The sequence below is a fragment of the Sinocyclocheilus anshuiensis genome, unplaced genomic scaffold (assembly GCF_001515605.1).
Source record: "Sinocyclocheilus anshuiensis isolate Anshui unplaced genomic scaffold, SAMN03320099.WGS_v1.1 scaffold105, whole genome shotgun sequence".
NCBI classification, from domain to species: Eukaryota; Metazoa; Chordata; class Actinopteri; order Cypriniformes; family Cyprinidae; genus Sinocyclocheilus; species Sinocyclocheilus anshuiensis.
In genome coordinates this window covers 114016-130667 of record NW_015537942.1, presented here as the reverse complement: position 1 = coordinate 130667, position 16652 = coordinate 114016, and the positions used below count along the sequence as shown (strand labels likewise).

The 16652-nt window shown below is 39.7% G+C and overlaps 1 protein-coding gene across 2 annotated transcripts in view; it reads right to left on the bottom strand.

Moving 5' to 3' along the window:
• Positions 1-16652, bottom strand: part of ift122 (intraflagellar transport 122 homolog (Chlamydomonas)) — a 35008-nt gene that overhangs the window by 13236 nt on the left and 5120 nt on the right. For both annotated transcript variants that reach the window (XM_016454043.1, XM_016454052.1), the window contains exons 3-15: positions 15466-15550; positions 15316-15394; positions 15091-15167; positions 14338-14404; positions 14117-14263; positions 12982-13057; positions 9112-9303; positions 7365-7503; positions 3749-3951; positions 1194-1331; positions 881-1045; positions 563-760; positions 10-150 (exon numbers count right to left, since the gene is read on the bottom strand). In XM_016454043.1, the coding sequence (XP_016309529.1) occupies positions 10-150; positions 563-760; positions 881-1045; positions 1194-1331; positions 3749-3951; positions 7365-7503; positions 9112-9303; positions 12982-13057; positions 14117-14263; positions 14338-14404; positions 15091-15167; positions 15316-15394; positions 15466-15550 (1707 nt within the window). The remainder of the gene's footprint in view (positions 1-9; positions 151-562; positions 761-880; positions 1046-1193; positions 1332-3748; positions 3952-7364; positions 7504-9111; positions 9304-12981; positions 13058-14116; positions 14264-14337; positions 14405-15090; positions 15168-15315; positions 15395-15465; positions 15551-16652) is intronic.

Genomic DNA, 16652 nt, shown 5'->3' with positions numbered 1-16652 from the left:
GTGCCTCACTTTCTTGGCGGTGTGAAAATCGAGTCCCTCCAGAGCCTCTGTGGCCAGATCCCTCCAGTCATTATCCGTCACACCCAGACAGGCGATCTGATAGGCCTCCTGAAACATGCGTCGCTCCAGGTACTGATACATCGGAGCAGACTGCACAGATCAACCAGAATGACAATCAGCTAACGTGGTCCAAGTATGTCCAAGAGGATGAAAAGGAAAAGTCTCATTCGAAATGGATGTGCCAAAGTCATGTTATTCAGGGGTACAAACATTTTTGACAGGATTGCTGTTTCAACAAAACATGTTAACCAGGACCATGCCATTTACTCCACAACATCAGGAGGTGCGAAATGTCTTTACAACTGGATTAGATTTGGAATACTGGAAATATTTAAAAGAAACAATTGAATGTAGTTTCTCAGCCTTGTTAACAGGCCTACTGCCAATAACTTTACTTTTGTTAAACATCCCATGTGGATTTCATTTACACACAGATCACCCGTTACCAAGCTCATTCTCCATCATTTCCCAATCAATGGGAGACTGAACCGGTTTCTCGCACCTGAGGCACCTCCACTGCGGCCATAGAGTAGACGTGAAGGCAGAAGATCTTTGATCCGTTGTAACCCACCACAAAGCCCTGCAGTTTCTGCTGGTGCACTGGGAAGTTACTGGCCTTGATGTTCAAATATCCACTGCCAGAGAAACACAGCATGTCCTCACACTGCGTGTTCCACGCCACACTGTTGGCATTGGGCTCCTACAGAATCAGAGAAACACAGACACAGGGACACCAGTCAGGGCATCTGATTGCTAACTGTGCTGCTGCTGGCACATCGTCAGAGGTCATGCACAGGCTCAGACTGAAGCTCATCGTGACCTGGAAGAGCAGCTCCTTGGTGTGAATGTCGTACACGAGGCAGGTGTTGTGTTCGTCCACTACAGCGAGCTTGCTGCGTGATGTGCTCATGTCCAGACAGCGCACTGAAGTGTTCTGCTTCAGCAGCGTGATGGCAAACGGGTTGTCCACGAAGATCTTCAGGATCTACACACATAAAACGCTTTGAGGGCCAATACAAACCAAACTATTTACACTGCTGAGACGGAAGAAAAGAAGCTGCATTCATGTAGCACTAGACAGAAACAAAATGCATCACACAATAGCAATAACTATGACTTTCAAGATCACATACAGCTCCATTCTTCAACCCCACTAGAAGCCCCTCTCGTCCCGGCGGGCCGCCGATCACTTTAATGTAGCGAATGAGAGACTCCATCAGCCACTCTTTCTCTCTGACGGCCGTGAAGGACAAACACTGCAGTCTCTTCTCCTACACACACACACACACACACACACACACACACACAGGTTACATGTAAATCATCTCACTTTCTTTCTTTTTTAATCACTCAACATATTTATATATAGTGGCCCCAAAATATATCCTGACAGCTAGGTCACACTTACAAAATGACTGAATAACAGTGCATTTAATAACAAAACACCCAAGCAAGCAGCATTTATTTGAAAGAGAGCAAACAATGAAGGAAAAAAAAAATCTTACATAAAGAAGCAATGAAACAACAGATATATAGGGGCAGCTTTTGCCGGCGCAAACCTTCTTTTGGCGTTAAAACAGTACTGTCAGGTTTAACTAAAGATGCGCAGTGAAGAATTAGCGCTGAAAAAAAGGTGGACAGTTATTTTTGCGCCTGACCTTATTAAAAATGCATTTGTAGGAGTTTCCCTTTCATACGCAAAATTTATGGGACGAGAGTATTCAAATTAATCACGCAACGAGATTTACTAACGTTTGCGCTCGTCAAATACTGCTGTATCATTCAAGCGCTTTTGCAGCTGATCAAATATAATCTGTAATGTCCAGTTTATCACTGTGAGTGATGGAAAATGGTTTTTTACTTGCATTTTCACGTGAAGAAACAGACTGTGGCTTTTTTCAGCTAGACGTTGTAAGCACGGTTTAAAAGTTTACTAAAAAGATGCACTTGGATCACAAATGTGTTTGATTTTCCCTTGCAAAATATGTTTGGTTTATCATCACCAAGCAACGGATGTAGTTTTGACTCACTCCTGTTACTGAACACTACACATCAACTGAAAAGCAAGTCTTACTAAGTCTGCTGGGACGCATGAAATTGGGGCTCAGCTTCAATACTGGTGGGTCGGTCAGCTATCTGGCTGCCTTATCCTGGACTGACAATGAACAAAGACATTTGTTTTGCTCCTCCTTACTAAAGTGGCCATTTGTTAGTCATAAAGTCGCTGGAGAGCTGATAGTGATCAAGGCCTGCTGGATGAGATGTTTAGACACGGAGGGTCTGCCGAGTGTCAGAAGAGAGCAGCTGTAGTTTAGCATGTGCTTTAGTTAAATTTTGAAGGTTTCTCTGGGCTTTGCTCTTCCTCTATCATGCTGGACAATCAGGCCAGACTTACGATACTTTTAAGATGGTAAATGTTGTCATTTTTTATCACTTTATGCTTCTGATGCACAGAGAAGGGCAGCACTGAGATTCTGCCAAACACTTGTGTGTGTTTATGGAGGAAAGACTGACTTTATAATGACCTTTATAATGAGGAAATGAATGTTCAGCTGTTTCTTTAACTGTAGTTCTCTGCAGGGGATCACTCTGGATCAAAGCGTTAAGGATAATAAATGACTAAATACATTAAACAAATCACACTCTGAAGGCACTCTGACCAACTCGTCTAGACAAAACACTTTCTGTGTGTATTTCTGGAGTGTGGAGTTTGAATGGGCTGCTTCATATCACAAGAGACGGGTCAACATTTGACCCGACCGCCAAACACTGCCTCTCAGTCATCCTACAGCTCCGTGTTTGATCACGCTTCAGATAACACTGTGTGACCACACGTCTTTCATATGAGATCATGCACACACAGTATGCATCTGAATAAAGCCCATTCTTAGGACCATTGAGACGCTTTCATTTGGTCACATAACTGTAATGCAAAAGAGCCCATGGTCATCACTGGAATGTGGTAAAAAATAATGATACAGCGGTGGCCAAAATGATTAGAACACTAGTACTGTCACCAGCTAAAAATGGTTTGAAGTCAGTTATTTCTATCTTTTGCTGTAGTGTGTCAGTAGGAAATATCAGTTTACATTTCCAAACATTCATTTTGCCATTAATTGTAATAATCCAGTGAGATTTTTGTGCATATTTTGTGCAAACATATTGGCCTCCACTGTAAATTATTTGAGTTATAAAGTATTCACAAACAATGGTAGGGTTTGCTGTTCTGCACTTATTTTTGCAGATTTCACTGAAAAACGGAGATGTCAGAATCAGGCACGGGCTGATCACAAACACTAGAGCCTTCTGGACAGCCACACTTCGGCTGCAGAATTATGAGAAGGATTGTGCCATATTAACAGATGAAAAATAAACAGATAAAAAAATGTATCATGTGTCTCTGCTTGAGAACTATTACATATGAAGCTGCGCCATCTAGTGGAATCATTCATGGGATACTGATCATGAAATCAAGAATTCAGTTCAGAGTCTGACAAGAGCAGAATTAAAAGACAAAACAAGAATCTGAAAACCTGGCAGCAGCTTTAGCCACAGAAAGTCTTGTGATGCCAGTGTCATAGCAAAAATACCACTGATGGACCAGAATGCGTAGAAACCTCCAGACAAACACTTTTCTTGAAGATTCCTTCTCAAAAACTCCTCACAGTTTAGTACTCTGGCTCTTTACCTGACACAGAATGATGTGCTGTGAGCAGACGACGAGCAGGTTGCACTCGAAGCGCTTGCAGATCTTCTCTTTGACGCGGTAATGCATGTCGGAGGAGTCGTCGGAGAGCAGCTCGTAGATCAGGATCTTCTCGGGAAGCTGGATGGCCAGTCGGCTGCGGTAGATGGCGATCTTCTTCACCAACTCACGGCATTTGATCCGTACTAAGAGAGAAGGTTGGGGAAAAGTCAAGAACATTCAGACAAAGACACAGACGGATCACATTGAAGGCTATCGCTAGGAATTCTGGGCCTGTGACTGTACACACAGTATCTGAGGTTTACATATTTGGGTCCAGGGATGCCCTCGCAATAATAAAAAGATCTAACAAAATGCATTTTTATGGATGTCAAAGTTAGCACTTTAATGCAAACATCTTGTCTTTTAAAACACATTTACTGAATTTCAGGGATGCACCGAAGTATCGGCCGCCGATATTTATTGGCCGATTTTTTATTATTTTAAAGCCATCGGCATATCGGAAATAGCATGAAAAGGGCCGATACTGATGGTTCATTAATTAACTGCATGGAGACAATGAGTTGCATGTCTGTTGCATAATCCAACGTTTTTCTCTGGGCAAAATAATTAAATACTTGCTAAAACAAAATAAAATCTGTACAAAATATAGTTTGTCAGACGGCATAGTACGGCCTATGCAAACATGACGCTGATGCATCCAACGAGTGAAACGCTCAGCTGTACATTCAGCGTAGGTAAGTCGCAATGGCAATGCACTGACGTTAGTTTACCTGTGGATACGTCACGATCCGCCAAGCATTAGGCCTACATTTAAGTGAAAATGAATGGCAGGTAATATGCAGCTTTGAAACCAGCAAAAATGGCAGGATAGTGTAGAACACGGATTCACACAAGGTCACATTACGCACCTGCAGCACTTCTATGAACGGAGAAAACAGAATAAAACTATATAGGCTACATAAAAAGGAATATATAGGTCTATACACAAAATATATTTCACTTAAATCATTAAAAGATTAACAAAACGAAAGAAAAAATTGTGGTTAGTTTGGATCATTGTAACGCGCTCCAAAGTTCACAGAAAGGAAACCAAGATGGCAGAAAGCTGTTTTCTTTATTTTGCAAAAGCTTTACAGTTTTGAATGATGTTTTGGTTCTATCTGTATGAGAAACCAGCGTTGGTATGGCCATAAATTACGAAGTAACAGTTGGGAAAACAATGTGGTATGACCATAAATTACTGAGTAACAGTTGGGAAAACAACGCAGTGATCGCGTCGGTGCCTCACACGCACATAGGCCTACAACAGATTTATGCTAACTTGACATCGCAGCCTGTTCATTATCAAAATAAAATACAGTTAAAGAAACATAAAAAGTTACATTGCTCAATTTGACTAGTGCGTAGTACAGTCTGTCCTGATCAGCGTGACCAGCGCCTCACTGTACGTCTATAATGCCAGTGAAGAACAAAGCCTATAGTTTACATAATAAATAATATTTAAGCATCCAGATACGTCGCGGATATAGAAACATTTGGATTCGTGCAGAATGAGAGAGGTAGGCTTCAGTTTCACTTTTAAATTAATTTACATTTAGCCTAAATACAACTTTAGAGGATTTGTTGTGGAGAGAAGGGAACTAAAATAGCCTAATTGTGTCTGTAATAATGTTTGTAAACATTTTGCTTTATTTACTGGTATTTTAGCTTACATTATTTCTGAATGTAATAATAAAATGTGACGTACAGCCTACTAATTTAGTTTTTTTCCTCTCAAAACGCTTATAGGAGTAGCTTTTTTTATTCATGCTGCAAACATTTTTAAATATCTTGAAAAAATACTTTAATGTCTTTAATGCGTTGCCAGTTTTTTTCTTTTGTTTAATACATTTGGTCAAAATCTAGAAAAGATGATGCTGTATTGGCTATGACAAGTACCAGATCAAGACTCTCTTCGTGTTTTTTCTTTTTGAGTAAAGAAAACGCTGTACTTTATTATTATTATTATAGGCAAAGAAAACGTTTTAAAAATAACGTTATTAACCGGTATTTTTTCTACTAAAATCGGTTTCTGAATGGTAATAATACAGAGGAACACAGGAACAGAAACATTCAAACACCGATTCTGCTCGGAGTGAACCGATCGATTTTTTTTTCTTCTGTTTTTAAGCCCTGCTTTATGCAATTGACCAACATCGGTATCGGTATCAGCTAATAGTTGATTGTTAAAATCGGTATCGGCATCGGCCAAAAAAATCCTATTGGTGCATCCCTACTGAATTTAATATTGCTTCATTATGCTTTCTAAAGATGATGAAAATGGCCAAAGTTTAATGGACAGTCTATAGTTTAAAAAAGTAAGAAAAAAATGAAATCTGCATATGCAGAGTCTTTATCTCTCCTTCCTTACATGGGCGACACGCATATGATCAAAGATAATTTGTATTTTAACCATTTAATCTGTCTCCTCGCCACTATCACCAGTAGCATACATATATGCTGTATACTAGGGATGCATGATATTGGATTTTGCCGATATCTGATATGCCGATAATTTTCTACTCATTTTGGCCAATAGCCGATGCATTTTTGGCTAACAAACTTATTTGTTAAAATTAAATAAACAATAATGAAGTTATTTTATAATGACAATACATTGAAGATTTGAAAATAACTATAAATAAACTATATATTAATCACTGCATTTTTTTTTCTCAGAAAGATGCAGTGGTAACCTTAACATTTTATTTTATGATTTAACATTTGTAAATGGTCTAAAGCAAAAGAGTTGTAAGAATTTTGAAAATCTTTTAGAGCTCATAATTTGTTTACAAAATATAACACATGATATACAATATTACACATGATTACACAATGAATAAATCAGTATATATAAAGAAATTTTATTTTCATGTAAGCTATAGCTTCTGACCTTTAAATCAAAACATACTCATGATTTTATGGCATCAATTACTGCTCTGTTTAATCAGAAACACAGTCTAAATATTATTTGTGTATTTTGCTTTCATTTAATTAAAAGTAGGCCAACAGCGCCCCCTACAGATTAAAACTTCTTACTGAGCAGGCGTTAGGACCTGGGGGCGGCTGCCACTGCTGCCACTGCACGTGCTATTACTGTTTACTCTATCATACACCAAACTCGTCATTCTGTACCTGCTTTCACAGATTAAATGCAGCGATCCAAAACAGTGAATCCAATCATCACAGACAAAACTTTGCTTCAAGAATGAGCCACAATGCTGACGTGATCTAATCGCTAACACACCCTGAGCACATGTGAGTTAATGTATTCCTCTAATCGGCAAGACATATCGGCATAATGTTTCATATCGGGCCGATGCCGATATTTACATTTAAAGCCATCATCGGCCGATTCCGATATTGGTCTGATAATATTGTGCATCCCTACTGTAAACTAATTAATTTACAAATGGAGACTAAACCTAAAGGAACATACAGTTACACACATGCTGCAGTAAGAGCTTACGGCTGAAGTGAAACATGTTCTCTTGAGTTTGAGAGCAGCATGTTTGAATATGATGAACCTGTATGTGCTGGAGGATTTTCTGGTCACCTTTCTGCTCAGTGATGAGGTGCTGTACGATGACGTCGGTCATGCTGTCTCTGTAGGCGTAGCGGTCCTTATATAAGCCATGGACCGTGCTGAAGATTAGCTGGAAGAAGGCGATGGTGCCGTCCTGACAGCCTAAAACCTGCACAACACAAGCTTCTGAAGAGTGTGATGCTCAACCACCACAAATATCCATCAAAGAGCTCGCAACCACACTAATTAAAGAATGCAAATCAAAACACAAAAAGGGTGACATATCAATTGATCGCTCTCCTTTTTATAATGATGTTCTAATGTCTGTGAAAGACTGGTGACTGCTTTATAAAACACAGTTTGAGAGAAAAACAGAGCTGTGGTTTTTAACCCAATATGTGAGGTGATTTTCACATAACTAATTAACTCAGTCACACATCTCCGCTCTGATTAGATATGCACTGTAAGAGTTTACACCTTTAATCTCTCCTTCTATTAATAAACAATAGCTTTAAATAGAGGCGAGTGATGACAACAGCCAATCTCACAAACATATTTCACCCCTCAAAGAAGAAACAAAGGAAGAAATTATCGATTGAATGGAAAAAAACTGTCTATTTTGTCTAAATTGTCAAAGTCTATTTAGGACCATTAAGGGGTTTTGCATTGTGACATTATTTCTCCCCCTGACTAATTCTCATAACTCTAAGGCAACAAAAAATATATTATTATATATCATATGTATTATTATTTGCACAGTAATATATTAAAACAAATTTAGCAATGAATATAATGACAATAACCATTTTTTTTATTTGACTTTTGAGATGAAAGGCGAACTAGACATATTTTTGTGAGATTCACAGGCTTTTCTTTATTTATAGAGTTCATTTTGATTTAACACCATTGTATCAGGTTTTTCGTTCAAACATGGTTGCATCATGTTAAGCAGACTTGAAATGGTTACTTTTTGGCTTAACTTGATGTTTTCATTTTGAAAGAACATGTAGCTCAAAATAAGTTTTACACTTCCCACCATGCTTTGCACAGGACTGGATATGGGGAGACAAAATGTTAAAATAAAGTGTTATTTTATGCAATTTTTAGCAAGATGAGAAAATAGGGAGACTCATTAATGCCTAATATTGTATTATGATGGCCATTATTTGGCTGAACTTGCATAAACAGTGGTTCTACACGATGGAAACATGTTATCTCTACTCAAACACTTCATGTAGGATAAACTAAAGCAAACTGAGTAAACTCAACTTAAAATTAGACATGTCCAAATAACATGATTCAGTCATGTGGAACCACTGTCCATGATGTACGATGTTTCTCTTTGCACATGTACAGTATTATGTGATGCATCCGTATAGTCTGTATTTTTTTAATTTATGCATAGGTAAACATTTATATATAGTATATTCATAGTCAAAATCTGTCAGTAGGTTAGCTGTGTATAGGTACAGTGTTTATGTGAAGCATTCGTATAGTTTGTATTTTTTTAATTTATGTATAGGTAAACATTTATATATATATATATATATATATATATAGTATATTTATAGTCAAAATCAGTCAGTAGGCTAGTTGTGTATAGGTTTTACTGTTTTACTTCATTGTTGTATGCCTGTATTTATGTAGCACCGTGGTCCTGTGAGGCACGACATTTCGTTCCACTGTATATCAACTTGACTTGACTTGATAAAGCTCCTAGCACACCTAACTACCCTCATGAATGAATGATCCACGAATAACCCGAGAGATGTCTGACCACATAGTTGGAGTCTGGCTTGACTCGGCAGGTCCAAACCCAGGAGCTCTGCTCCCCGATGGTGCCCAGCCGGACCCCGTCTCTAGTGTAGAGCGAGGCCTGTTTGTCGGAGCCGCCCATCACGATGTACTCGCCCTTAGAGAAGAAGCTGACGCAGCACGGGTCGAAGCTCAGCTGCCGGTCCTTCCCGATCTGCAGAAGCATAAGAACATGCTGTGGCTCTTTTACTGCTTTCACATAACCTGCTGCACTACTCACTGCCATAAAACACGATCATCTAACAGCAACTCTGAAATGCTGTGCCAACCTTCTGTGGTTATTAGAAGTAAAAAACAGCCAAATATTTAAAATAAACACTTATTCTGATCAGCTTAAGTCCTGTCGTAATCTGAAATACTGGGGGGATAACATAAAAATGTGGTGATATTCCTCAGGGAATTTATCTTTATGCTATGAATCTGATGCAGATCTTCACAATTCTGTCTACAGATGCAGTTCAGCATAAAGCCAAACTAAACCTAAAGCCTTAGTATCAGGAACCTTATACAGACATTTATTATCACCCCACACACACACACCATTCACAAAAACATGCACATCTGCACTGTCAGCTTTGTAAAAGAACACCCTTAAAATCACCTGCACAAAACTGATCATATATGTTGTTGATAAATGGCTCAGATGTTTGCAATCTCTGGTTGTATCAGAGCTAGTTTGAGTCGATGCAGCGAAGCAGTCAGATATTCATGATGAAGCTCCTCCAGTTATCCTCAACACTGGGAGAAGCTACTACACTACTGAATAACAGCCCTTTTCATTTTTTTTGGATAAGTTGCTGTTTCCAGTTATTACAAAGTTAAAAGCATTATGGTTTTAAGAGGCTGATGAGTATTTTCACTTCTGAAATGTTCTCCGAGCACGAAACATTTTTTCAAAGCAGCTAAAAGCCTATGGCTGTGTGCAAAACACAGAAACGCTGCTGCTGTTCATCTGATGAACGCACGCACACACACATTCAAGGGTGATGTTAACCATCAGCCCCCTTCATACTCGATAAACTACGAGCTTCTCACTGGATAGAAGCGTCTGCTAAAAGAAGAAACGCAAATGTACTTCTTAACCACTTGGCTCCATAGTAGTATGCAACCATTCATTCAATTCCCAATTACCTTTACACATGCCTTTTTGTGGCTGCATACATAGAGCTGAGAGAGGAAGAGAGAAAGCTAACAGGACAGTCATGTTTTTCATTTGTTATGAATGCATGTCTGTCTTGTGTCTGGTCTCTCACATCTCAGTATTTGGCCAAAAAAACCATGCCGCAGTGGTTTGCTTTAGGGAACATCCCCTCGTTAGTTCTGTTCCCTGTAAAGAGCTGCAGCGTTCAGGACAGGGACTTTACGAGCTCTGTGAATAGCAGAGTAATGAAGGCAGCATGTTTGTTCAGACAGCACTGGAGGCGACTACATTACAGCTGCATAACGAGCGCTGCATATTTTCCCTTAATTACTACACTTCCCATGCTCACCTGAGGCAGCACACGTGTGTGTGTGTGTGTGTGTGTGTGTGTGTGTGTGTGTGTGTGTAATCATGTTTTCCAGCAGAGCTGACGTCTTCTATAAAACATGATCACTTTCACTCAGCTCCATGTATTTATAGATAACGTAAGGAAAATACTCCTGCTCATCTGAAATGACCTATTGTACTATGTTAAGTCCCAGTTGTGATGGATAGTCTGTGTGGAGTGTTTTGCAGATATGATGGTCTCAGTGTTTCATGGTCCTGACGCTTTAGGGAAACACAGATCTGTCCTTTTGAAGCAGGAGATTGGACAAGTAAAGGCAAAGATCAGGCAGCACTAATCAGATTGGAATTATGATTAACTAAACAAGAGCTGCTTCAGGCTGGAATACACTACACGACTGATTCGCAGTCTAGACGAGTCAACAATAGTGCCCAAAGTCAGAGCCGGTCTGCAGAGTTCGGGCAGTCAGAGCTGAGAGATTTCACAGAAAGTTGTGTCGTGCAGTGGTTCTCAATTCCAGACCGGCCCCTGCTCTGCACATTTTGCATGTCTCCCTTATTTAACACACCTGATTGAGATCATTAGCTTGTTAGGAGAGAGATCCATGAATTGAACTAACAAGGTGATGATCTCAATCACTACACTGCTGTAGTGTCTCATACACTGTGTATGACGGTAAGAGACGGTGATATCAGACTGGTGTCTGAGCCTCCGCAGCTCGACAGCGCTACACCTTTAGTGTGAATCTGTGGCGAGAAATGGAACTGCAGCTGCTCTAATGGATTCGATTTGTGACCTTACGCTCCAGATCAAGACCACACCAGTCAGCTTCAGCTATGTGCATCAGGTCACTAACTAGTTGGCATGTCTGTTCTTCCTAGGTGGAGTACATGAATGAAAGTATAATTCTAACGGTCTGTGAATTAACATTAGAGCGCCACCTTCAGACTGAATTACACACCAGACGGCTGCTAAAAGTGTGTTGAGCATATAAAACTGACAAATTGTTTATCCTTAACTAGCACTGAGAGACAGAATCTGCCCTGCATAAATGAACAAAGTCAGTCTGGTCATTTACAGTAATTTACCAGGTTTACTGAGTGAAACCTAACGTCAAATCAAACTCTAGTCCAAGTCAAGACTCAAATCCCTGTTTGTAAAGGTTTTCTCTACTCTCACTTTACACAGGTCAGTTTTGTAAATCTTGACAAGTGTTCAGTATCACATCTCATTTCTGTTGTTCAGCTAATCACGTCTCAGGTTCAAGATGCTGGTAACTTCAAAACTTACAAGCAACATCAAGTCAGTGTATTTTGTTGTAAACATACTGTAACTCAGACTTACTGAATATAATCAGCAAAATTCAGATTTTTCCATGACATCTCAACCATGAGCTCATTAACATATTTACATATTATCCACACCCGCTGAGCATTATGCGAGAGGCGGTATAGAGGAACGGGATTATACAGTGACAGTTTGAAGATGAGGTTTGCTGATCAGGAACAGAAATTTAACAATACTGATAAAGAGAACTTTGAAAACAACAGACAATAGAGCCGGGGCATTTCCTCCGAGGAGGCAAGGGAGGCAGTGCCTCTTCAAAATACTGGGTCAGAAAAACGTGTGTAGTACAAAAATATAAAAACACCAATATTACAAATTAAAACATTAAAAAGTGTATAAATGACAGTTTTTTCTAAAGAGACAGTGTCCAGCAGGTAGTTACAGCAGGAGGCTGCGCCCATTGAGTTTGAACAGACACCCTCAAGCCTGCGCTGGGTTTAGTGGGGGGTAACTGAGAATGAATGGGGGAAAGTCACGTGGCAGGATGCAATGTCTCCATCGCAATATGATTATTTCTCTGGATTTAAACATTCTTCAAAACATTTGGGATAATGTAAGTACACAAGTCAGCAAAATATATAACACTGTTCTAGTGGTTTTTGGATATTTTAATAAAAAAATCTTACATATTGTGCCTTTAACTATCAAGAAGAATAGCTGAACATAAGTTCACAAATAAAATGATTAAATAAATGTTGCTGCATTGAGTTATTATTTTGGAATAAATGTAAAATGCTTAAAAACACATTCATACTTGGCTTTAATAAAAAGAATATTGATTACATTGTTAAAGTAAAAATATAAAATAGATTTTGTTTTCTTTTTCTGCTAGACAATATCAAAATACAGACGAACAAACAAAAGGACCTATGAGTGATAGTGTTCAGCTACTTGATCAGTGCGCACTTCTCAGTCAACACTAAATCTCTCGCTGGCGTGAGTTTGACATGATCATTTGTATTGTCACAGCATAATAAAAACATATTCCACACACAAACCTGTTTCCCACTGAGCTGGTAGAACGACAGCCTCTGTCCCCAATCAGCCACTGCCAAGATATCGTTGTGTTCATCCCTGAAACACACACACAGTGTGACACATGGCCATTCAAGAACACTGAGGAACATCTGTCCTGTCCTGTGTGCTTTATCTGAGACATCTGCTGCTCAGACTCCATCATCATCCATCACCTACAGTACCTACTGACTGAGGAGAAGGTGCTCATATGCAAACCCACAATGCAATGAGCTGCATTTCAAAGACACACTGATATAAACATGCATACGTGTATGTAAACCACTGCATGTCTGTGAAAGTGCTAATTATTTCATATGGAGATACTACCAGCTTTACACATTACTGCACCTGTAATTCAGCTTTACTTTTTATACCCATTTTTATCAAATGACAGTAGGTGTGAATTCACACTCTGACAGCTCTAGACGTATATAAAGCATATATACATACTTGTTTTTGTTTAAATGTGATGTGACGGTGAGATGACACACTGCTGTTCCTGCACACCTCTGATTACACCGGTAAAACACCTTGTTTGTAGGCTGAAGTTTGGGGAAAAGGAGATTTCCACTTCCAAAACTACGGCGTGAAGACGGTTTACAGGCTCAGTGTGCTGTTCTCATGTCGGAGCTAGACTCTGACATCAGGGACGTGACACAGATCAGATCCAACCCTAGTTAAATCATTCATGGTGTTCATGGTGTTCAGGAACTCTGAAGGAAAGAGGCTCTCCAGGACCAGCACTGAAGAGTTCAGAGAGCTTTTACTGCATTGCCAGACTGAGTTTAACACTTTCTCAGGAGTCTGAGCAACAGTGACAGCGAACAGCACAGATCAGAGACAGTGGAGTGTGTGGCTGTAGATGAACTGAATGACTAGAGCAACAGAGCCCCCTGCTGTCTGATGTGCAAACTGAGCACTCATTATGAATGTACACAAATAAACACTATTAACAAAAACTAGAAGAGCATCTGACGCTAAAATAACACTCCATCACTGTAAAAAAAAATGCTGCTGCAATTAGTTATAGCAACTTAATAAATAAACTTAAATATTCAACTTAAGTAAACTGAAGTTAACTGAGCCTATAATTTTAGGTCAAGCACGAACACTTACTTGGACGGGTTCCAGGCAATGGACCAGATGGGCGATGAGGAGCCGCCCGGACGCTCGATCTTCACCTTCTCCTCTCCGTTCTTGTTTCTGACGCTCACCACTCCATTCATCATGCCCAAAGCCAAGTATTGGCCGTCATTAGTCCACCTGAACCAGCAGACACGTCACACATCACACAGCCCTTCACCGCAGCACACCGTGATAAACCTCCTCAAACTCACCCGCAGCACGTGATCTTACTGCTGACTTTATGTTTGGAGACAGACTTCTGCTCCGGAGACCACAGACCTGCAACCCAAAGCAAACACGTCAGAGAAAAGAACACTGCAGCAGCGTTTGTCAAACCTCTTATCACACAAACAGCCTTCTGACTGCACTACGTTCACTCGCATTCATACACGTCTTATCTTATCTGTCAAATCAAAGCTGAGTTTGCCATTAGCTCAGAAATTTGCTTCCTCTGGACATTAACGTGTGTTTTCTGTGATCCACTCACTGCTGTTCTGCTATTACAGCATCATGTGTCTGAAACATAACTCTGTGTTTGACTCAGTGATCCGATCCGATATTCAGCCGGTGGATCACCAGAAACATCTTAATACCAGGTGCTAACATGACACTTTAGTTCACCCAAAAATGACAATTTGCAAAATATAGACTCTCCCTGTGTGTGTGTCAGCATTCACAAACCCATTCACTACTGTGACACATCAATGACAACTGAAACGAGAGACTGACAGGTGCTTAATCAATTCAGTTCACTTTTATTTGTATAGCGCTTTTCAGGATACAATTGTTGCAAAGCAGCTTCACAGAAAATTTAAGTTTCTACATTATATTTACTAGTAGCTTATCAGTGGTGACTAATAAGAACTGGTTCTTAAGCACCTGTCAGTCTCTCGTTTCAGTTGTCATTGATGTGTCACAGTAGTGAATGGGTTTGTGAATGCTGACACACACACACACACACTCACCGAAGTCTCCTGAGGAGCACGAGGCCAGCTGGTGTGTGACGGGGTTGTAAGCCACACACTGGATTGAATCATTGTGACTAAGAGAGAAAACACACCCAAACACACTATCAGTGAAGTCTGGTCTGACGGACGGCAGCACGGCATGATGGGACCTGTGACTAAATGAAACACTAAGATAATAAACGTCATCATAATTATATGATTATTATAAGCACAGAAGCTCACGTGTATTTGAGGATGCCCTCCAGTTTGGAGGTCCAGATGATGATGCTTTTATCTGCTGAACCGGACGCGAAGCGTTTCCCTGCGGGACAGAGAGGAGGAAAGTCACACAGACGCACTCACAGTTAATCAGATACAGGATGATATCATTACCATCTTTAGCATAAGCCACACAGTACACGGTGTCTTTGTGTCCCTTCAGTGGCTGAATCAGCGTGCCGTCAGCTGTGTCGTACACCTGCACACACACACACACACACACACACACACACACACACGTGCCAGTCATCATGATCTGATCAAAACCACCTGAATTCAGTTAGGTCCATATATATTTGGACACAAGCACAATTTTTATTATTTTAGCTGCTGACCAAAACATATTCAAGTTACAGTTATATAATGAATTTAAAGTGTACACTCTGAGCTTTAATTTGAGGGTATTCTCATCACAATTGGAGGAAAGGTTAAGGAATTACAGCTCTTTAATATATACCTTTTTTCAAGGGACCATAAGTAATTGGACAGTTGACTAAAAAGCTCTTTCATGGACAGATGTGGGCTATTCCTTCGTTATTTCTACATTAATTAAGCAGGTAAAAGGTCTGGAGTTGATTCTAAGTGTGCCATTTGCATTTGGAAGCTGTTGCTGTGAACCACATCATGCAGTCAATGGATCTCTCCATACAAGTGAAACAGACGATTGTTAGGCTTCAGAAACAAAACAGATCCATCAGAGAGATAGCAGGAACATTAGGAGCGGCCAAATCAACAGTTTGGTACAGGGTTCCCACTCTTTCATGAACACCAGATTCAAGGACTTTTTCAAGCACCATTTATTTTATATCAAGCACCTATCAAATTCACACCCCAGCATATGTAGTGTCATGAAAGACCTCACAGTACTTAACATTTCACTTACCCTTAACATTTACATTAAACTTCTGACCCCGCTGACCCAGTGAGCATTTTGCTGACCAATGGTCATGTCTTAACTTAGCAATTTCTGTATTGCATTCGTTTTTAATATTTCTCATGGGGATGCAATAATTTTTGTCTTCTCAGTCTGAGTTAATTCTCTTTTTTTTTTGGCTCATTTCATCCGTAAAAAAAACCTGCCTAATAATTCTGCACACCTTAATAAGGAGTTTTTCATTTCTAGCCTTCATGGACAATTATATACAGTATCACTTCTAAATGATTAAATACAAAAATAATAGTAGTTATTAAGATTGATGTGGTTTGGAATTGGTAAAATGTGCTTGGAAAAAATATGATCAGAATATCAACGTGCCTAATAATTATGCACACACTGTAAGATGTGCTCCCTTTACACAGAG